At 39.9% G+C, this 23,674-nt stretch overlaps 1 protein-coding gene across 6 annotated transcripts in view; it reads left to right on the top strand.

Moving 5' to 3' along the window:
* ERC2 (ELKS/RAB6-interacting/CAST family member 2) overlaps positions 1 to 23,674 on the top strand; it is a 1,553,364-nt gene that overhangs the window by 548,544 nt on the left and 981,146 nt on the right. For all 6 annotated transcript variants that reach the window (XM_082265097.1, XM_082265099.1, XM_082265101.1 and 3 more), the window contains 3 exons: positions 11,640 to 11,777; positions 15,382 to 15,522; positions 17,089 to 17,229. In XM_082265097.1, coding sequence (XP_082121223.1) covers positions 11,640 to 11,777; positions 15,382 to 15,522; positions 17,089 to 17,229 — 420 coding nt within the window. The remainder of the gene's footprint in view (positions 1 to 11,639; positions 11,778 to 15,381; positions 15,523 to 17,088; positions 17,230 to 23,674) is intronic.

The following is a 23,674-nucleotide window of genomic DNA, read 5'->3' on the forward strand; positions in this document are numbered from 1 at the left end:
CTCTTGTCGAAGCCAAAAGGCCTAGCCCAAGAGGCAGGTGCTGAAAAAGTGTGATGGTGCAGTGACCAAGGTGCCGAAAAACTCAAGGTGAGCTGCCCTTCACCAGTGAGAATTAAGCCACCCCTGGGCTGCCACCCCAGGGGCACATACACCACGGGCTTTTCCGAACTTGGCCCATGGCCAGACCCAGTGTAGCCCTATCCTACCAGGAGGCATCAGAACTTTGAACAGCTTAGGGAGAACCTACCTTCAACTGGGGACAAGCCTTTTGCAAGGCCAGATTCAACCCAGGAGGAAAGGCTCCCCCACCGTTATCCGCCATTCCTTACCAATCACATCCAGGAGCAGTACTAACTGGTCATGGAACAACCCAGTTTTCTCACTCCCTTCAAACTGATAGGGGCGGACCCATTCAAATCAGAAGGCAATGGACCCATCCGGCTTTCTCTGACATGGCTTACTTCCCGGTCCTCCAGTTACGCCCAGAGCGCCCCAGTACCTTTCAGCCCCATGCCGATACTAACCATCAAGGTCCATACCAACTGATAAGAACAGATACTACACTTGATCTTAGCCAAAAGGCCGAGAAGTAACTTGTAACCTGTTACCAAAAGTGAACTTATCTTCACGCCTGCACACAGCAACAGACTGGCATTTAGCTGGTGGCAAAGGACCATTGTATTCACAATTCACTGATGGCGAGTGCAGTGCTTTGCTGGCTCCTGTAAAAAAAAAAAAATAATAATAATCACACATTTTTTCCTGCAAAAACATGCATTTTTTTATAGAGGTGAACCTAGTCCTTAACTTTTTTGTTTTACCTGGTAATTCTGCCAGTAAAAACAGTGTCCTAAATGGGGGTATCTATGGAGAAGTAACATTGTCACTCTAGGCTGATCTACTGATTTAAACTACAAATACCACCCCATCTCCTAATTTTTCTTATGTGCGTAGGGTTTTTTTTTTAGTTCACGGGAGATAGCTTAGAAAGCTAATAACATTCTTTGAGACTTTAGTTCGGTACATCGGAAGGCTTGCAGAAAAAGTAATTAGCCTCAAAACAGAAAAGTAACGCAACCACCACATCTAAGGACTGTTCAGCTGGAATAGTCTACGTTTTTATATACTAGAGTTGTACCGAAGTGATACAAAAGTGGACATAATGTTTTTATTAACTTACAAAGGTTGTTCAAATTTCACATTTTGTCAGGGTAACTCTTCCTCTATAGTAACTCTTCTTCTTTTTCATTACAGATAAATGATAGATTCTAAGCAGAAGCAATGTGCCGCCATTAAATTATTGATAATTGAGGGATGCAGGCTGTCTGACATCCACAGAAGGCTACAGAATGTCTACGAAGATGACACCATTGACAAGAGTCACCAATGACAAGCCATTGTTCCTGCCGAAAGTGTCATCTCTGTAAACATTCTGTAGCCTTCTGTGGTTGTTGGACAGCCTACATCCCTCCTTTGTCAAGAACTCAGTGACAGCACGTTGCTTCCGCTTGGAATCCATTCTTTAGCTGCAATGAAAAAGAAGAATTGCTATAGACGAAGTGTTTCTCTACCAACATGTGAAATCTGAACAACCTATGTAAGTTAAAGTGTTACTAAACCCAGGATCCTACATTCACTATATCTGGTCTCCCACAGTTCACAGAACATGGAAATACAATTGTTTTAGTAAATATAAACTGCTGAATACATTTTCTCATCAGCAATATCTAGCAGTCTTGTGACGTCTATCAGTGTCTGGTTAAAGCTTTTAGGGGGGGTTTTCATTTTCCTCTGACTGTCCTATAATGCTGCAGAACCCCTGACTTTCTGCCTGGACAGTGCTGATTGGCCCTGTGCTGATCACATGCACCCTCCCAAGAAAAAAAAAAAAAAAACTCTAGCGATGCACACCAAACTGAGCATGTGCAGAGTGACTCCAAAGACACTGTCTTAACAGGAGAATGATTAGGGACAGTAAAAGAAGGGGAGGATCAGAGAAGACAGAATGAAACACAATGCAGAGGATTAACCCCTTAGAATCCACAGTGAGTATAACAAGCGTGCTTTACTGCATATAGAGACTGATTTTACTGTTGTGGGTTTAGTAACATTTTAATGAAAAAGATATGCCCACTTCCATTACTTTGGGTACAATCCTCATACTTTAAGGCCAGTGTTTTTCATTTTAAGGTAGTGATTCTACAGTTACTTTTGACATTCTCTGTGAAAGTAAAAAAATAAAAGATCCCTATATACAGTACAGTAACTTCTTATAGGGACCTTTCTGTTGAAGCAGTTCTTCATGGTACAAACAGGCAATTATATATATGAGAAATAGTATGTGGCATTCCTACACTGTCAGGTTTGCCAATATCTTCAAATAAAGCAGGTATAATTCTATTTTAGAAATGAAACACGTTGCTGCCGAGGCTCTGAACTCTCCGGCTATGCTCTCATTCCAAGTCCCTGAAAGACAAGACTCAAGATGACTTTGATTTCATTGTATACGCAGCAGAGTTGGCTGCATAGTTTGATTTCAATCACATCCCTTTTGTCTGTTCTATAAATCCCATGTATGTTCCTGTTGTACAGTAACTCAATGCTTATCAGGTTAGGCGGTAATTCACTGTTTATCCACAAGCATTATCTGCTTAGTTTTTTTGTTGTTCTCATGTTAAACACATGTCACAGTAATATATATGTATAGCTAAACTGGAGAACACCAGTATGGGATTTGCTGTAATTGATTTAGTGCCAGCCTTTCTTTTCAGTGGTTAAGATGCATCAGCACATTCTGTTAAATGATGGAAAATCCTTTTTTCAAACAAACTGCCAGTATAATCCCCGAAAACAAAGGCGAACCTCTCACTTTTTATTGTAGTCGGTGAAGGAAAATACAACCTAAATAAACAAGTTTGGCTTAATTACCTTTAGAAAATGTGCAGTCTCTCCTGCCGCCTTCCTGTTTGATCTGCGGTGATCTGATATTTAATAGCACAAAAATTCATGGCAGGCTGAATACGTTTTTCTCCAGCATGTGCTTGAAAGGTATAGAGAATGACATCTGTTTGAAGCCAATCTGCAAAAAAAAAAAAAAAACTATCTTGCTGAAAGGAAAAAAAAAAAAGAAAAAAAATTCTGTTTTAAATACTTTTTATTCAATTTAAGAAAAAACAATTACAAAACATAAAAAAACCAATACAGTATTCTTGTAATAGATGAACAAAACATTAGACAGCATAAATACACAAACACATATTTATAAAAGGTGTATCTCTAAAGGCCCGTATACACGAGACGAAAATCGGAAGTAAAATTTCATCCAACGAATGATCTGCCGATTTTCGGATTGTTAGTATAGTGCTTTCAACAGCCAATTACGAATTTTCGGATGACAGAATCTGGATGTCCAGGCTATAAAATTTTTATCGTACGTCAACACAACGTCCGATTTTCATTCAATTAGTACAATTTTCATCCGAAAAAATTCATAAGAGCAAGACTACGCATGCTCAGAAATGAAAGAACACATGCAAAACAATTCAACACATGACATCACTTCTGAAGTTGAATTCTGTCGTACGGGAATCTCACTTTCTCTTCACTTTCCATATGAGACTAGCATGCAACAAAAATCGGACGAAAGATCGTTCGATAATCTGATTGTGTGTACGAGGCTTTAGGATCCCATCAAAATAGCAATATGCATTGAGTTTCTTTCTCATGAAGGAGGCAAGAGAGTGTTAAAGGTGGGGGGAAACCCACATCCAGATACAAAAAAAAAAGAGGGAAGTGGAAAAAATCTTAAGATTCTAATCCTTGCTCTCCCACTCCCCCACTCTGTTCCAGTTGAACCCCCCCTTAATAATAATTCTGTTCTTGTGATCCCAATACCCATGCCAAATATTGCCAGGTTAGTGATATCATTTTTTAGAAAACAGAACGGGTCACCCGCGCAAAGGACCACCTCTATAAGTGAAAACTTTTATAAATTGCTGAAATAATAAAAAAAATGGTTATATAAATACTAATATATATATGGAGCAGCTGCTAGACCCCCACCTGTTACGGAATAGAACTGAATAGAAAAGAAGGGGGTGGAACACCTACCCTCACAGGTCTGCGCTTGCAAATATATATGCCTAATAAACTCCTAAACCCAAGGTTGGTGATAGGATATGTGCTAGAACCTAGTGGATAGTGAAAAAATATTTCTGTATATAGTTGTGCCCCTGACGCAGAGAAGGTACACGAAAAACAAATGATAAGTAATGAATATATGTATACTAAATGTGTTTAGTAAAAACTAAATAATACGTGCACGTGATCTGGAAAGAAATTCTTTAAATAGCCAACAACATCAGGGGCACAACTATATACAAAAGTATTTTTTCACTATCCACTGGGTTCTAAATTAAATGGCATTCTTTTGTATATTATATTCCCGGAGTTCTGGTTTTAATATACAGTGGGTATGGAAAGTATTCAGACCCCCTTAAATTTTTCACTCTTTGTTATATTGCAGCCATTTGCTAAAATCATTTAAGTTCATTCTTCTTCCTCATGAATGTACACATAGCACCCCATACTGACAGAAAAACACAGAATTGTTGACATTGTTGCAGATTTATTAAAAAAGAAAAACTGAAATATCACATGGTCCTAAGTATTCAGACCCTTTGCTGTGACACTCATATATTTAACTCAGGTGCTTTCCATTTCTTCTGAATATCCTTGAGATGGTTCTACACCTTCATTTGAGTCCAGCTGTGTTTGATTATACTGATTGGACTTGATTAGGAAAGCCACACACCTGTCTATATAAGACCTTCCAGATCACAACGCATGTCAGAGCAAATGAGAATCATGAGGTCAAAGGAACTGCCTGAAGAGCTCAGAGACAGAATTGTGGCAAGGCACAGATCTGGCCAAGGTTACAAAAAGATTTCTGCTGCACTTAAGGTTTCTAAGAGCACAGTGGCCTCCATAATCCTCAAATGGAAGACGTTTGGGACGACCAGAACCCTTCCTAGAGCTGGCCGTCCGGCCAAACTGAGCTATCGGGGGAGAAGAGCCTTGGTGAGAGAGGTAAAGAAGAACCCAAAGATCACTGTGGCTGAGCTCCAGAGATGCAGTCAGGAGATGGGAGAAAGTTGTAGAAAGTCAACCATCACTGCAGCCCTCCACCAGTCGGGGCTTTATGGCAGAGTGGCCCGACGGAAGCCTCTCCTCAGTGTAAGACACATGAAAGCCCGCATGGAGTTTGCTAAAAAAACACCTGAAGGACTCCAAGATGGTGAGAAATAAGATTCTCTGGTCTGATGAGACCAAAATATAACTTTTTGGCCTTAATTCTAAGTGGTATGTGTGGAGAAAACTAGGCACTACTCATCACCTGTCCAATACAGTCCCAACAGTGAAGCATGGTGGTGGCAGCATCATGCTGTGGGGGTGTTTTTCAGCTGCAGGGACAGGACGACTGGTTGCAATCGAGGGAAAGATGAATGCGGCCAAGTACAGGGATATCCTGGACAAAAACCTTCTCCAGAGTGCTCTGGACCTCAGACTGGGCCGAAGGTTTACCTTCCAACAAGACAATGACCCTAAGCACACAGCTAAAATAACGAAGGAGTGGCTTCACAACAACTCTGTGACTGTTCTTGAATGGCCCAGCCAGAGCCCTGACTTAAACCCAATTGAGCATCTCTGGAGAGACCTAAAAATGGCTGTCCACCAACGTTTACCATCCAACCTGACAGAACTGGAGAGGATCTGCAAGGAGGAATGGCAGAGGATCCCCAAATCCAGGTGTGAAAGACTTGTTGCATCTTTCCCAAAAAGACTCCTGGCTGTATTAGATCAAAAGGGGGCTTCTACTAAATACTGAGCAAAGGGTCTGAATACTTAGGACCATGTGATATTTCAGTTTTTCTTTTTTAATAAATCTGCAACAATGTCAACAATTCTGTGTTTTTCTGTCAGTATGGGGTGCTATGTGTACATTCATGAGGAAGAATGGCTGCAATATAACAAAGAGTGAAAAATTTAAGGGGATCTGAATACTTTCCGTGCCCACTGTAACATATAGCAGTTTTGTGCACAATTTATTTCTTTATATATAGTGGAGATATTTTTTTAAATAAATACCTATTTATTGGGTTTGAATAGAGGGGTTTACAATGTTGTATAGATTGGAACAATGAAGAATGGTAAAGTTAGGAAAAAGATGAAGGGTTGCAAGAACATGCATGTGATAATACAGTCATCTAGTGAAAAGCCACAGTATGGTAGTATACATTTTCTTGAAGTTAGGTAAATATGGAATATTGCAAATCAGTATTAGTTATTCTTTCATCCCAGCAGGTGGGACACTAGACTACTTTTCATGTGTTTTCTTGCATTTTTTTTTTTTAGCTCCAATGTTGTAAAAAAGTTGCAGTTTACAGAGCTCAAGCTGAAATTAAGGCTTCACAAATCTTAAAACTTGTTTACTCTCTTTTGCTACATTGGATCGTCTGGATTTTAACTATTAAAGAATTGGCAGATCATATCGGGTCCCCGGTGTTTTGGTGTTTAGGAACAGTGACTCTGCCTCCAAAGGACTCAATGGGACGTAGATAACAACAACTGTGCACTTTCATAAGAAAACCTATTGAATGCGTTCTCTCCTATACATATATTTATCCATTTAAACGATAACTGCAGTTTAAAATTGCACTAATCCATTAAAGAACTTCGGGATAGGCAAAAAAAAATTACCCAATAGTGCACCACCCTACACAAAACACTAAACAGTTAATATATTTGAGAAATTCCTTACCAATGAAGAGAAAAGTCTAATTGAATTTTCAGGAAGCCACCTCTGTAATTTAAAAGATAACAGAATTGGCTCTGCCAAGGAGGAGGTGTTACAGCAGTGATTACACCGTATCCTCCTCTCTCTCTACTGGGAAAGGAACTACATTTCCCATTAACTCCTGGGACTTGCATTGAATGTGGGCGGGTACACTAGGCTTGCACATTTAACCACTTCAGCCCCGGAAGATTTTACCCCCTTCCTGACCAGGCTCTATTTTGAGATTCGGGACTGTGTTACTTTAAAGGATAATTGCGCGGTCATGCAACACTTTACCCAAATAAAATTGATGTCCTATTTTTCCCACAAATAGAGCTTTCTTTTGGTGGTATTTGATCACCTGTGCGATTTTTATTTTTTGCGCTATAAACAAAAAAAGAGCGACAATTTAAAAATAAAACGATATTTTTCACATTCTGCTATATGACATTCTCAAAAAAATTAAAAAATCAAAATTTTTAAACATTTTAAGCCAATTTGTTTTCTGCTACATATTTTTGGTAAAAAAAAATCGCAATAAGCGTATTTTGATTGGTTTGCGCAAAAGTTATCGCATCTACTAACTACGGGAAAGATTTATGTCATTTTTATTGTTTTTTTTTTTACTAGTAATGGCGGCAATCTGCCATTTTTTGCGGGACTGCGACATTGCGGTGGACAAATCGGACCCCTGACTGACATTTTTGACACTTTTGGGGAGACCAGTGACATTACTACAGTAATCAGTGCTAAAAATATGCACTGTTACTGTAATATTTACACTGGCAGGGAAGAAATTAACATTATGGGTGAGCAAGGGGTTACATGTAAGCCTAGGGGTGTGATTTATACTGTGGGGGGGCGTGGCTTGTGAAATGACCATATAGACATGTGATTCTATATAGAAGGATCACAGGGGCTCGGTGATCATTGCAGGGAGAACGGTCAGCTGTGTTTACAACAGCTGCCCGTCCTCTCTCAGCAGGGAACGATCGCGGGTGTCAGGCAGCAATCAGAGCCGCCTGCCTGCTGCATCGGCTTCCCGCTGATGAATGGGGGCGGGATCCTCCCGAAAGCGAGCGCCGTACATGTACGGCAATTTTCCTGGGAGCGGCTTCCTGCCGCAGTACATGTGCGGCGGGCAGTCGTAAAGTGGTTAAATGTGTACTCCTCCACTTCAACATAAATCACGCCCCCTCATTCTCCAGCCACACTGCTCAGCCCACAGGTGAAAATCTTAGAAATGAAAGCATGCATGTGCAAAATGTTTTCTTCATTCTATGTAGTCTACATTATTTAAATCTTATATTCAGAATGGATTACTGCACTTACTAAGGAAGAGGCTGCCGGCACTCCAATACAACAATATTGTTACTAACTTATATAATCCTTATATGTGCCGCGCTCAAAATTTATAAAATCAGATTCCTCCTACTTGTATAACAATTAAAGTGTAACCACTTGAAAAAGTGCTGAGTGTATATAATGTAAACATCAAACGAATGTGATATGTATCATCGCATAATAGGAAACATAGATGTCCCAATGCATAAAAACGTATACTATTCCTGAATCTGAAGTCACCCTTTTACATTTAAAGATGATAGGTTAGTAAATAGAATAGAAAGTGCTTAGTGCATAATGTGCAAAATAATATGTGCAAAGTCATCAAGGAGCTGAGTATCAATGTCCTATCCAATGTTGGGGTCACTGTACCTCTCAATGAGTCTTGACCATCTCCACAATTTGGAGACAGCTCACACAAAAACAGTATAAATGTGATATTCCACCAAAACAAATTAAAAACTTATATTAAGGTGCAATTGTAAAGTTCACTTAGTGAAGAAAAAGTTTTCAAAGAGTGGGAATGTTGATCTCCTAGTGTATGTCCACCAAGTCCACCAAATACACCAAGTGTAATTCCAAGTGAAAGAGCAGGTACATCTCCACCAGTGTAGCTGCCACCACAATAGACTCAGGAGTGCTTACCGGAACATGTGGACTCTTTATGCCTTTGGCACAGAATCATACACGTAATAGGTTAAAGGTCTCGTAGAAAACAACCATCACCGATAACCTTCTCCTCTGGTAGACCAATTCCCTCAGATATGCATCCCTTCCCCTGGACCCAGGTACTCATAAAACAAAAGAAAGCCTCCACATGGTCTAATAACGCATGGATAAGTATATTTATTAAAAGTAGAAAACTTACAGTGTAGAAGATGAACAACGGCAATACACAGTGATCACAATCAGTTGGTACAAGCACAATAGGGTGGTAGGTTCACTGTAATCCTTAACCCATAAGCTGGACTGTAACATTGCGGTGGACAAATCGGACCCCTAACTTGACACTTTTGGGGGACCAGTGACCTTACTACAGTAATCAGTGCTAAAGTATGCACTGTTTCTGTAATAATGACACTGGCAGGGAAGGGGGTTAACCTAGCGGTGACCAAAGGGTTAATTGTGAGCATAGGGGAGTGTTTTCTTACTGTGGGGGGGGGACTTGTGAAATGATCATAGAAACCAGTGATCCTATATAGAAGGATCACAGGCACTCTGTGATCATTTCAGAGAGAACAACAGTCAGCTGTGTTTACAACAGCTGACCGTCCTCTCTCAGCAGGGATGGTCCCGTGGATCGGCATGCTCGCTGCCAAGTTGGGGCGAGAGTACACCGCCAGCGCGTGCTCGCCCCCAGGAGCGCTCCTGCGGATCGCCGTACAGGTACAGCGATTCGCGCAGCTGAGCCAGCCTGCCACAGTATATATGCGGTAGGCAGTCAGCAAGTGGTTAATGTGCTAGTACAGGTGCATCTCAATAAATTAGAATATCATCAAAAAGTTAATTTATTTCAGTAATTTATTTCAAAATGTATATTTTATATAAATGTGTTAGACACAGAGTGATATATTTCAAGCATTTCCTTTTTTTTTTTTTTTTTTTTTTTATTTATATGGCTTACAGCTAGTGAAAACCCAAAATCAGAAAACTAGAATATTACATAAGACCATTAAAAAAAAGAATTTTTAATACAGAAACATTGGCTTACTGAAAAGAATATCCATGTACAGTATAGTATGCACTCAATACTTGGTCGGGGCTCCTTTTGCGTGAATTACTGTATCAATGCGGCGTGGCATGGAAGCGATCAGCCTGTGGCACTGCTGAGGTGTTATGGAAGCCCAGGTTGCTTTGATAGCGGCCTTCAGCTTGTCTGCATTGTTGGATCTGGTGTCTCTAATCTTCCTCTTGACAATACTCCACAGATTCTCTATGGGGTTTAGGTCAGGTGAGTTTGCTGGCCAGTCAAGCACAGTGATACCATGATCATTAAAACCAAGTATTGGTACTTTTGGCAGTGTGTGCAGGTGCCAAGTCCTGCTGAAAAATGAAATGATCATCTCCGTTAAGCTGGTCAGCAGAGGGAAGCATATAATTTCCTGGTAGAGGGCTGCACTGACTTTGGAATTGATAAAACACAGTGGACCAACATCAGCAGATGACATGGCTCCCAAAATCATCACTGACTGTGGAAAATGTTGCATTTAATTTGGAAATTAGGATCCCAGAGTCTGGAGGGAGAGTGGAGAGGCACAGAATCCAAGTTACATGAGGTCCAGTGTGAAGTTTCCACAGTCAGTGATGATTTAGTGTGCCATGCCATCTGCGGTTGTTTGTCCACTGTGTTTTTGTGTTTAGAGAGGAGACCTCTGAGAGCTTAATGGAGGGAAGGATCACACCCACCTTCACACAGCACTCAGGAACAGAGCAGAGACTATCAGTTCCTTCCCCTGTCACCATTTTTCTCTTGGTGTCAGGAAAACTTGTCAGAAGGGATTAATGCTGATAGCAGAGGAATGAAGCAGCAGACAGAAATGAAACTTAGTGCTTTTAATTGAGACATGAGGGATATGCGTTTTTCATATTTCATGTCTGAGGTTAACAAACACCTTAAATTTACAAACACCTTAAGGGGATGACATTTACTGTGAAGCTTGTGTACAGATGTGTATATGATTATCTCTGGTCATATACAGTTCAGTTCTGTATATATATATATAGTTTTGCTTATGGGATAAATATCCCAAAGGGGTGAAAACAAAGGTTAGCTGGTATGTTTTACGTAAGATGTTTGCAAAGATCAACCGTGTAAACCAACTGAATTTCAGTCTCTCCCTCTGCTTAGTGGAGGTAGATCAATAAAGGGTGTTTTTTCGGTTGGTTGGGGTACAGGTAAAAGCACTTTTTATACTGGGTTTTGATTTGTCCCAGAATTTACAAAATTTTGATTTGGCATGTACGACCATTACAAATTGCTATGAGTTTCCACCCCACCCAAGTTCTTACAAAATTCTTATTCCCTATTGGCTTATTGGTTAGCACTTCTGCCTAGCATCACTTGAGTTGAGGCTTCAAATCCCAACCATAGCACTACCTGCCTGGATCTTGCATGTTCTCCCTGTGTAGGTTTTTTCCCACACTCAAAGTGAATTAGCCACTGCAAAGTTAATTAGCCCTAGTATGTGTATGTATGAAATTAATTAGGGACCTTAGATTGTAAACTTTTTGAGGGCAAGGAGTGATGTGGAAGTACAATATATATCTAAAGAGCTGTGTAAATTGACAGTGCTATAGAAGTAGCTGTAATAAAAAAATAAATACTGTCCACCACTTACGAGAAAGATCTGTATCACCAGAAGCACAAAGCTTGACTGTCGGAAGCACTGGTTTATTGAATAAAGGTCTCACTCTTAAAATGTGTTATCTTTAAACTGATACATTGTTTACTTTCTTACAGATTGAAAATCTTCAGGAACAGCTTAGAGATAAAGATAAGCAGCTTGGGAACCTCAAAGATCGAGTCAAGTCACTACAGACCGATTCGAGTAATACCGACACTGCTCTCGCAACATTGGAGGAGGCTCTCTCTGAAAAGGTAACTGTGTCCAGGACCCACAAGCTAAGGGGTCTATTTATGAACATTTAAATGTGTGATTGTTTCAGAATTCATGCTAAAGTCATGAATGAAACCCTTTTGCATGTTTTATTATGTGTGAAATGTTATTTTCTGATGTTTAAAGTGAGTGAAAAGTCAAAAATTGTAATTAGAATAACAAACATTTTATACTAATGCCTCGTATACATGATCAGATAATCAGACGACTTATCATTTGCATTTTGTTGCATGAGACTAGTATCAAATTCAACAATGCGTATTAAATGTATGATTTTTTTCGTACGATTCTAGAAAAGCTTCCTGGTTGCGTAGCTACATATCAGTGCAAAACAAATACAATGGCAACCAGGCTTTTTCCGGGTTATTTTTGTGTTTCTGATCATGCGTGGTCTTTGTCTATCGATTTTTAGTGGACGCTTACTGTACTGATTAAACGATTCTCGTTCGCTAGGCTATCGTGCGACAAAAGTTTTTATGTTTGTCCCTTCGGATTTTGTTGGACGCAGTGTCGTGATCGGCTGTCGAAAGCTGTGTACTAATGATCAGATTATCCTGCAATAAATTTGAAAGCGACTTTTTTTGTATGATTATCTAATTGTGTGTACGAGGCATTACATGCTTCATGCAGTAATATTGTACAATGCGGCCCCGAACCTCCTCTTCTGAGATCCCCCGTCAGTGCTCTAGGCTACTCCTCTTCTAAATATATTGTCATTACGGTATATCCAGGCAGTCTTTTATGTACACAGGCATTGCACATCTGACTTTTTCAGGTAAAGCTTTTTTCTTTTACACAGAGTGTTAAAGCTGCTATCTTGGAATTGGTAGTGATATGAGAGGGGGAGCAATGAAGAGCTCACTACATCCATTATGTTCAAGAAAAGAATGACGTGAGTCACTATAGGGCAGGGGTCTCCAAACTATGGCCCTCCAGTTGTTCAGGAACTACAATTCCTATCATGCCTAGTCATGTCTGTGAATGTCAGAGTTTTACAATAATGGGATGTGTAGTTCCGGAACAGCTGAAGGGCCGTAGTTTGGAGATCCCTGCTGTAGGGGAACCCAAGTTCAGGTTTTTCCCTATATCTGATAAGCTGACTACTCTGGGCTTATTTCCTGCAACTGCAATAAAATGAAAAATGTTAAGAAAAAAAAATTGTTTAGCGTGCAAGCAGATCTTGCCAATGCAAATATAAGTAAAACAGAAACATATTGTTAAGATTTCCCCATGTTAGTTGTTAATCAAGTAGAACCCCCTCTAACAGATGTGTTTGACTTCTCAGCCTGTACCGATGACAGGCCCAGTAGTCTTCCCTTTCTAACCGACTGCAAGTGCGTAGAAGTGTTTATTAAATGGCCTACTTATACAGTCCAGTTTTATGTAATCATAGTAAATTACACCAAGGGAAAATGAAAAATTATGAAAGCCACATGTTTCCTAGAAATTCTATTAGATAATGTTCAAAGAAATTGTTTTATTGACAGGATTTGACTTAGAGCATGTGAACAAATAAACAAGATTCTGTATTAGGTGCAAAACCAAATTTTGTGTGTTTCTTCGATATTGTCGGTGTGGGCTGCTGTTCATTTTCACCTCCTGTAAAAATTGAATATATAATAATTTAAATAGAAACAGATGACGTCCATTGAATGTTCTACTACCCCACTTGGTTTGTGTACCTCTTTTTGCCCTGTTTTTACTATTTTTATTTTCCCCCCATTTCCTTGTTTGTTTGCCATGTTCTACCTCACTTTTACACATATTCCTACATAGTCTATGCACTTTATTGCCAGTTTCTTTTCTTTCTGCATTTGTGGGTAGAGTAGACAGGTTAGAATGGTACATAGGCATTCATATGTCTGAAAGGGAAATGGAGAAAGTGCAAATTGGAGGGTGCCCAACTGAGCTAATTCTAATAAAATGAGTTTTCCACACTGGTTTTATAGTATTAATTTTTCCACAAGTGACTGTTATCTTTTGAACTGACAACCCCAGTGCCAGAAAAATTGGTTAAATCAGTGTTACAGGTTTGGTTAGGCTTAACTGGTTAACTCACGGTCAAGGGTTAAGGGGTTAAGCGTTAGGATCAGGGCTGAAGTTAGAGTTTGAAGTGTACCTATAGCCAAAGAACATTGAAGTATCTACATACTAAAAACATGCAATAAATAAACATTAACCCCAGGCAGGTGGGGGAACAGGGTGAGCTACGCTTTTAAGAAAAAGACTATAGAGTGCATTCCATATTCTCTTTTATGCATTTTTTATTTCTATAATATCTATTGCTGAGAGGTGTATCAAATTCAGTACCAGTCATTTTTACAGGAGCTGCAAGGTGTACACAACTAACTTGTAGAGAGACTGTAAATAAAAGTAATCTCTAGCAGCCCCATATACAGTAACATGTCCTTAGTCTCTGATCATCACTTTCAGCATGTCCTTAGTCACTGATCATCACTTTCAGCATGTCCTTAGTCTGAAATAATTCTTGTCGCATGTCTCTAGAATTTGATCATCTCCTGTATCATGTCTGCAGTCTCTGGGCCACCCCCTATAGCAGTGATGGCGAACCTTGGCCCCCCAGATTTGTTGGAACTACATTTCCCATGATGCTCATGCACTCTGTGGTGTAGCTGAGCATCTAGGGAAATGTAGTTCCAAAACATCTGAGTGCCAAGGTTCGCCATCACTGCCCTATAGCATGTCCACAGCCTAACCATCTACTGTAGCATGCCCATAGTCTTTCACCATCTACTGTAGCATGCCCATAGTCTTTCACCATATACTGTAGCATGCCCATAGTCTTTCTCCATCTACTGTAGTATTTCCACAATCCCTGACAGTTTTCTTTAGTATTACAAGAACTGCATATTATCTGCAGTCCTGTAACAAGACTTTGGACCGGACTTAAGATATCCAATACCAAAAATGTTGACCACCGTTGATATAGCCCTTACAGGTTACAGGTCTTGTGTTGGTTCCCTCCTAAAACACCTAAACTTTTAAAGTTTTAAAGCTTTGCTTTCTAGCAATGGACAGCCTGTTGACTCAATAGTTAACACTGGTGCAGTACAGGGGTCCTAGGGTTTCATTCTACCAAGGTGCTATCTCCATGGTATCTCCATGTTCTCCTATCTTTGCATGAACTTCTTTTGGGTATTCAGTCTAAAACATACACAGGTTAACTAGAACTTTCCAAAATGGCTCTCCAGTGTGTGTTGCATGACTCCATTAGTGATGTCAGATTGTAATCTCCACTGGTGCGTGCACTGATGTAAAAGGTTCAGTGTTCTCCATGAAAAGCTGTGGAATTTGTTGGCGCTATATAATTTATTAACTATATGCTCATTTCCAGCTGCATTCATTTGATGTGTTCGTTTTTTGTCATGTACAGACACATAATTCATATGTGTGTATAATACCTAATTCATTCACTCCATTGAACGATGGAATTTTCTGTGTACCGATATTAACCTTTGTTTTTCTTGAGTGGATTATTTGTTGCTATGGAATTTAAGGGTGAAACTGCACTTCGTTGAGTTTCTAACATCCACTTTATTTGCCTATCCACTTTAAACTTTACAGGAGAGAATCATTGAACGTTTAAAGGAACAGAGGGAGAGGGATGACCGAGAGAGACTAGAAGAAATAGAAAACTATAAGAAAGAAAACAAGGACTTGAAAGAGAAAGTAAACAGTTTGCAAGCTGAGCTGACAGAGAAAGAGGTGGGTGACGTTAGATGAGGTTTATTGATAATGTACTTATCATTATTGATGAGAAAGTTTCAGCATACTGCTCAGTTAAAGCTAAACTAGATAAAGAAAGTGAAATGCATATACTGTATGTGAAATGTTTTACCTACCAAAGAATTTGTCACTTTTGTTCCATCAGGTTTGTGATCCAGATATCCTTGACTAATGGCAGAGTCAGGTCAAGACCTCTGCACAGACTTTATTGCAGTTAAAGCAGACATTAAATACACCAAATAATACAGCTTGGTATTAATTACTACAACACTAAATGCATTTTTAAATTTAAATTTACATTTTTTAGTACCTGAAAGTGATTTGGATCAGCCTCTTGCTGTACAGCAAAGCTCAGATTGGCAAAGGGAGAAGCAGCACAAGTAGACAGTCAATTAAGCTGTAGTGCTCATGTGCTAATGTGCTCCGAGAAGGCAAGAGCAGAGTGACAGGGAGAAAAGCTCATCAGTCTGCTGATGTTCTTTCCACTCTCCAATCGCTAACTGAGAGACAAGGCCTGTAATTTTTGGCCTAGTACACACTACAACCGTTGGGTTGAATGGAAAAAAAAAAGTGTCAGCTCAGGTCGGAGCCACTGCACTAACAATCCAACATTAGTACAGCGATCTCTCCTACTAAGCTATTGTGTTCTGACAGGGGGACGTGCCCCCCAGAACACTCTGGTCAGCGCTCTCAGCCATTGGCCGTTAGCGCAGACTGGGAGCTGGTCGGCAGACCCTTTTTGGTCATGAGCCTTCAACGGAAGCCAGCTAAACGACCGACTGCCGTACGGTACACACGTGCTGAATGTCGGCCGGCTTCTATTAAACCGGCCAACGCCAGCCGACATTCATCCCATGTGTACTAGGCTTTACTTCATTGTAGAAACTAAAAATCAGGTCTTCTGCAGAAGCTGTGTAAATTTCAGAACTGAATGGACACAAATATAAATCCTTGGCAGGTAAAACAGCTTTCATATACAGTGTTTATTTCATCTGTGGGTTCAGCTTTAAAAAGTGAACACTCATTGTTAAGCATGATAAGATTTTATTGGACATACACTAGATGGATTTTATGTTTTTCCATCAGTTTTCAAATTAAGCAAGCTGCCAATAGGTTTTCCCAGTTTCAAGCAGTTTAGGGAATTTGCTGTAATATGAAAATATTGACTTTTGAATGCAAAGCTGAGAACTAGTTCAACTCCTCATCACCTCCTGCACCTAGATATTGGTCCTTAAAGATGAAGGGCAGGTTCAGAACCCAATAGCTAGGCCAGGAGAGGAGGACTACAGTAGACAATCGCTTGGCTCGGGAGGGAAGAACCAACCTTCAACTTTCAAAAGTCCACTTTTGCATATCAGAGAGTCATCCGTTTCAGGGTTCTTAAAAGCTTGGGAAGACAGTGAGATGTTTGTGCAGGCACCTGCTCTTAAATACATAAATATTCACCATATGATATAAGAATTTTTATTTTAATGATAAAAGAAAGACACATTCCGACTTCATGATGGTGAGTATGTATAAGGATTGACCTTTTCATCTTCCTAGGCCAGTTTAATTGACATGAAAGAACATGCAACTACTCTTGCTTCCTCTGGACTCAAGCGAGACTCCAAACTGAAGTCCCTGGAAATGGCGATTGAACAGAAGAAAGAAGAGTGCAGTAAGTTGGAAGCGCAGTTAAAGAAGGTAAGCAGAATATGCCTCAACTGACGAACGCATATCATAACGCACAACGCTGCAGTTTGGAAACAGTTTGATAATTCAATTAGGTGCCAGTGTTTCCCTAGTTCTGTATGGAGCAGCATCAAAGAATTCTTTGAACTTGGGGGAGAAAACAAGGTCTAGTCGTTGCTGCTGATGGAAGTTTGAAAAAGGAAAAACAATGCTCTATCACGAAAGCAATATATATAAACCGCAGGTTTTGGGGCCAACAACTGCGCTGACACTGATGTGAACCCAAACATATTGTAATTACAAATCAAAGCCGTTGTGGTTTTTCAGAATGAAATTGTGTCATCGACTTGCCAAATTGAGCTCTTGGATAATATTAACTTAAACTAATCAAGAAATGTTGATTGCGGCAATGTTTTTTTAGTACAAACAAAGCTGTAGAGCAGAGAGGACAGCTGCTTTCCGCAATGCAAGCACAGAACAGGTACCATATCATACATAATGTTACAGAGATTTCTGCTTTGTCAATGGAGACATCTAAGGATCACCATTACCCAAAAGCTCCCACAGTGCTTACAATGCAAGCTGTTAAAGTTTCGTTTTTTTCTGCAATTATTTTTAATCTCCAAAAACTAGCAGCACAGAGAATAGCCAGCAATCGTTAATGTGTTAGTCTGTTATAAGATCTGGCTGGGTGACCAGGCTTCTGCACTAGCACTCTTCATTAAACAAGCCAGTTCATATTTTGGTAAACGCTGGAAGTGACATAAATTCCAGCTGAACAATCAGCAAAACATATTTATTTCAGCAGTGGCTACATAAAGTCTATGACTTAAAAATTCCTTTTTTGTTCTTTATAATAGAAATCCAGAAACTATAAAAACTTCTCTCTTCCAAGCTGCAGACTTCAGAGACGGACTACTGCTCTCTGCAAGGGACCAGCAATCTATATGCAGCAGTCAGACACACCCCCTATTATTGGCATTTAGAGCTATGCAATCAGACCTATGCACAGAGCTTCAGCTTGGGAATACTGTTTCTTTATTATTAAAGTGTTACTAAACCCAGGACCCTGCATTCACAAAACTGGTCTCCCACAGTACAGAGAACATAGACATGCAATTATTTTAGCCAATATAAACTGCTAAATGCCTTTTCTCATCAGCAGTATATATAGCAGTCTTGTGACTTCTATCGTTGTCTGGTTAAAGCTTGTAGGAAGAGTTATCATTCTGCTCTGACTGTCCTATGAGACTGTATGACCCCTGACCCTCTGTCTGGACAGTGCTGATTGGCCCTGTGCCAATCACATGCACTCTCCCTTGAAAACAAAAAACTCTCTAGAAACACACACCCAATTGAGCAAGTGCAGAGTGCCCCCAAGGCTCTGTCTTATCAGGAGATGAATTAGGTACAGTGGAAGAAGAGGAAGATCAGAGAAGACAGGATCAAACAGCTTTTTAACACAATGCACATGATTAACCCCTTAGGTTCCACAGTTAGTATAACAATCATGCTTTACTGCATATACAGACTGATTTTACTGTTGAGGGTTTAGTAACAATTTAAGAACACAAGAGTAGGCCATTTATAGGCCATAGATTGTATGCAGTCTCCACTGAAATACATGTTTCTCTGAGCGTTCAGTGGGGATTACAGTGGCTTGACATCCTTCCAGTTTTCCAATGTAAACAAAGAGAAGGTGTACTGTGTTTAGATTAGAAGGCTGAAAGGCTGCCAAGTCATTGCTGGAAGAGGGAACAGAGTGAGATAAAGCTGTTAAGAGTCTCACTGCAATTGGTACCAGTGCCTTTAATATAAAGTTTGAGGATAAATTACTACAGAGTGTCAGCAGCTACAGAGGTCAGTGTGGGTTTGTCTTAATATTAATTTAAATGAAATATGAAAATATTAAATGATCATAGCCAAGACACAGGTTCACTTTGAATTGCTATTATGCAGGTGCCAACTGGCAGAATTTGCTTAATGACTTTGATGCTTTTCCAACTTTTGTTCCCAATGCTTCATTAAGTCAGCATTGTAATACCAGTGAAAATGATGTTTTTATGGATTTAGCAAAGATAGATAACATGCACAGATGTGGGATGGTGTGGTTAATACAATAGGGCTACTTTGTCTTGCCACTCCAGGGCTGCCATTAGCATTGACTGTCAGTCATTGTAATCCTATATTGAAAATTGCTGTCTTTAGCTGTAATGTTATTTACTTAGTCTCCATTTCTTTAATAGATGTACCACAAACAGTCAGAGAACTGCTTCCTACCCTTACAGTACATAAAGTACACACCCAACTAATAAATGAGTCTACCTACATAGCAGTCAAAAAGCTAGAACATCTTTTACAGAATTAAGAATTCTTTTAAGTCAGAAAAATCTGAGTTTTTCTGAGCTATTTAAAATCAGGGAGTTATTTAAAATTAAACATATGATTTTAGTTTATTAAGGAACAACTCTGCTAAGCTCTATGCACATACTGTTAATGACCATGTCTAGAGCAAACCCAGTGTGATTTTAAAAGAACACAATTTTTTTCTCTTTAAAAAGCACTTCCTCCAATGATCCTCATTGCATTAACGGTGGCAGGAGGAACACACACAGTCGTGATGGACTGCCAATCATTGTAAACCTATATTGAAAATGAAAACCTAAAACCAGCACTTATTGCATAGCGAAAACACCTTCAGGTTAATCAACGTCCAAGCAGACTTTCAGCAGAGAACTCCAGGCATATGTGCACTTTGACATGCAAATATTGGCCACCCCCTGTATTCGACAGCTCTGCCTACAGCTTTTCTTGTTTCAGCACTTAGATTTCTGAAAGGTGGCTGAAATAAAGGCTAACTTTCCCAGCAGGGAATGTCAGAAAGCAAAAGAAAAACACCAGGTAAAATAGAGGTTCACCTGGAAGAAGTTGATTCTTTCTCCACAAAAGTCACACTTTTAAGTATCCAAAACTGCATGTAGCCATGTAACATAGGCACCAAAAAAGGCCTTAATGAAGTGTAACATACTCTTTATAGGCCACAGAGCTCTCAAGGTGCCCCAAACTTTAAGAAGGTTTTAATATGCAATTTTGCACTTGCAAAGATACGCTTTGTCCCCCTGTAGCCCATTGTTGCTCATTAAGACTGGGCATCACAATAATAGACCAATAGCAAGGTGAGGAGGTGTAGGGCCAACCATATCTTCAGGAACAGAAGTCTATATAATTAAAGCTATCTACTCTTTTGTCTACCAGGGAGAGCTGCAGGCAGGGTGTTTGACCCTACAATACATTACATGGCTACCTGCAGTTTACAATGTCTCACGTGTCTGTAGGTCCACTTTAAGTAAAATTTAAATGTAAATAATAAGTATTTGTGTGAAACCTAACGAGCTATAAAAGTGCATAGAAGAGAGTGTAGTACACTTGTGCAGACTCTGTAATAGTCAAGCTGTATATAGTACATGCTCATTCTTTGGCAGCCAAATGCAATTGTAATTGCAATGTGCCCTGCCTGTATAGCAGGGAATTTGTAATACTATGGCTGTGCCAAAAAGGGGAATGCGGCCAAAGTGATATAAGCAGTTTATTCAGACAGATTTGCTGAACTGTGTAATGAAACTATAGTGGAGTTAAACAGTGTAGTATGAAACCTGCAATGCCGTGCAATATACTCCAGTCAAAAAAAGGTAAAAAAATTAAAAAGAGCAGCGCTACCTGAAAGTGCTAAATAACATTAAAGTGTCAAATGAAAAATATATAAACTTTACATTAATGTGGTTCACTTATCATGTGCAAAAATATCTAAAGATTATCCTAAAGTGCAATGTGCATAAATAATAGTCTCATAAATATTCCAAATGATTATATCCTAATCCAACAAAAATGCTTAAATTCTCCATGCAATGAATCACACCAAAAACTATATCGTGATCCAACAACAGTGCTCCAAAATCACTTAAAGGTGCTCCACATTAGCAATATGTCACACTATTCCACCCTTCTCAAGTGTCTTGCTGTCCAGAGTGCCCCCTTAAACAGTGCTCACTCACTGGCTACAAATTACCCCATGTGTGCTATAAGTGGGTCAATATGCACATTATACTGTGCCAAGATCCCTCTTTCCAGCTTGTTCCACCACTTCAGGGAGGTCTCAGACTATATCCACATTGGCCTTATAGTAGCTTAGGCAGAGGGAGAGAAAACCAGAAAAAGACAATCATTGCACAGCATATTTATTTAAAAAAGCAGACAATTAACAATTATCCACCCAAATGGATTGTGCCTCTTCCCGCACAATGGTATGACCAGCCCAACATTAGATAGGAAACACCACTGCTCCTCTGAATTCCGGCATGCATTCCAAGTGGCAGAAATTATGTCAGCAGATGTGACATAATTTACTGGAAGAACCACCTCTACGTGTTTTGTCATAGGATGTCATCAAGAAACAGTCAGGATAAGTGCACCACATACAGTATCTCACAAAAGTGAGTGCAACCCTCACATTTTTGTAAATATTTTATTATATCTTTTCGTTTGACAACACTGAAGAAATGAAACTTTGCTACAATGTAAAGTAGTGAGTGTGCAGCTTGTATAACAGTGTAAATTTGCTGTCTCCTCAAAATAACTCAACACACAGTTATTAATGTCTAAACCGCTGGCAACAAAAGTGAGTACACCCCTAAGTGAAAATGTCCAAATTGGACCCAAAGTGTCAATATTTTGTGTGGCCACCAATATTTTCCAGCACTGCCTTAACCCTCTTGGGCATGGAGTTCACCAGAGCTTCACAGGTTGTCACTAGAGTCCTCTTCCACTCCTCCATGACGACATCACGGAGCTGGTGGATGTTAGAGACCTGGTGCTCCTTCACCTTATGTTTGAGGAAGCCCCACAGATGCTCAATAGGGTTTAGGTTTACAGACATGCTTGGCCAGTTCATCACCTTTACCCTCAGCTTCTTTAGCAAGGCAGTGGTCGTCTTGGAGGTGTGTTTATAGTCTTTATCATGTTGGAATACTGCCCTGCGGCCCAGTCTCCAAAGAGAGGGGATCATGCTCTGCTTTATTATGTTACAGTGCATGTAGGCATTCATGGATCTCTCACACATGCTTGACACCATCTGTACCAAATAGGTTTATCTTGGTCTCATCAGACCACACGACATGGTTCCAGTAATCCATGTCCTTAGTCTGCTTGTCTTCAGCAAGCTGTTTGCAGGCTTTCTTGTGCAAAAAAGAGGCTTCCTTCTGGGACGACAGCCATGCAAAACAATTTGATGCAGTGTGTGGCGTATGGTCTAAGCACTGACAGGCTGACCACCCCACTCCTTCAACCTCTACAGCAATGCTGAAAGCACTCATACGTCTATTTCCTAAAGACAACCTTTGGATATGACGCTGAGCACATGCACTCAACTTCTTTGATCGATCATGGCGAAGCCTGTTCAGAGTGAAACCTGTCCTGGTAAACCGCTGTATGGTCTAGTCCAGTGTTTCTCAACTCCGGTCCTCAGGGCACACTAACAGACCAGATTTTAAGTATTACCTTGGGGAGGTGCAGACTAGAATACTGCAATCACTGAGCAGCAAATGATATCACCTGTGATGTATTTCAGTTTTCTTGCAAACCTGGCCTGTTAGTGTGCCTTGAGGACCGGAGTTGAGAAACACTGGTCTAGTCCACCGTGCTGCAGCTCAGTTTCAGGGTCTTGGCATTCTTCTTATAGCCTAGGCCATCTTTATGTAGAGCAACAATTCTTTTTTTCAGATCCTGAGAGAGTTTCTTGCTATGAGGTGCCATGTTGAACTTCCAGTGACCAGTATGAGAGAGTGAGAGCGATAACACCAAATTTAATACACCTGCTCCCCATTCACACCTGAGACCTTGTAACACTAACGAGTCACATGACACCAGGGAGGGAAAATGGGTAATTGGGCACAATTTGGAATTTTTCACTTTTGTTGCCAGCAGTTTGGACATTATTGGCTGTGTGTTGAGTTATTTTGAAAGGACAGCAAATTTACACTGTTATACAAACTATACACACACTACTTTACATTGTAGCAAAGTGTCATTTCTTCAGTTTGGTCACAGGAAAAGATATACCGTAAAATATTTACAAAAATGTGAGGGGTGTACTCACTTTTGTGAAATACTGTATATTTAAAGTTTACACATTTGTCATTTAGCACCTTAATGTTATTTAGCACTTTTCAATAGTGCTATTCTTTTTTGATTTTGTCTTAGTTGCTAAAGTGCAATCTTGGGATGCAGATAGAGCGGCTGCTGGGCTTTTTAGTAGACAGGGATAAGAACACTAAGTGCAGGTACCATTAGAATATTGCTCAGTCAAAAAAGATGCTTATCAGTTTACACAAGATATGACTGCTGATTAATATTTATGGGTCTTTGTGTACTCCATTAAAATAAACCTAGGAAAAAGCAGGGC

The sequence above is a fragment of the Pelophylax lessonae genome (genome assembly GCF_965119305.1).
Source record: "Pelophylax lessonae genome assembly, chromosome: 8".
Taxonomy (NCBI): Eukaryota; Metazoa; Chordata; class Amphibia; order Anura; family Ranidae; genus Pelophylax; species Pelophylax lessonae.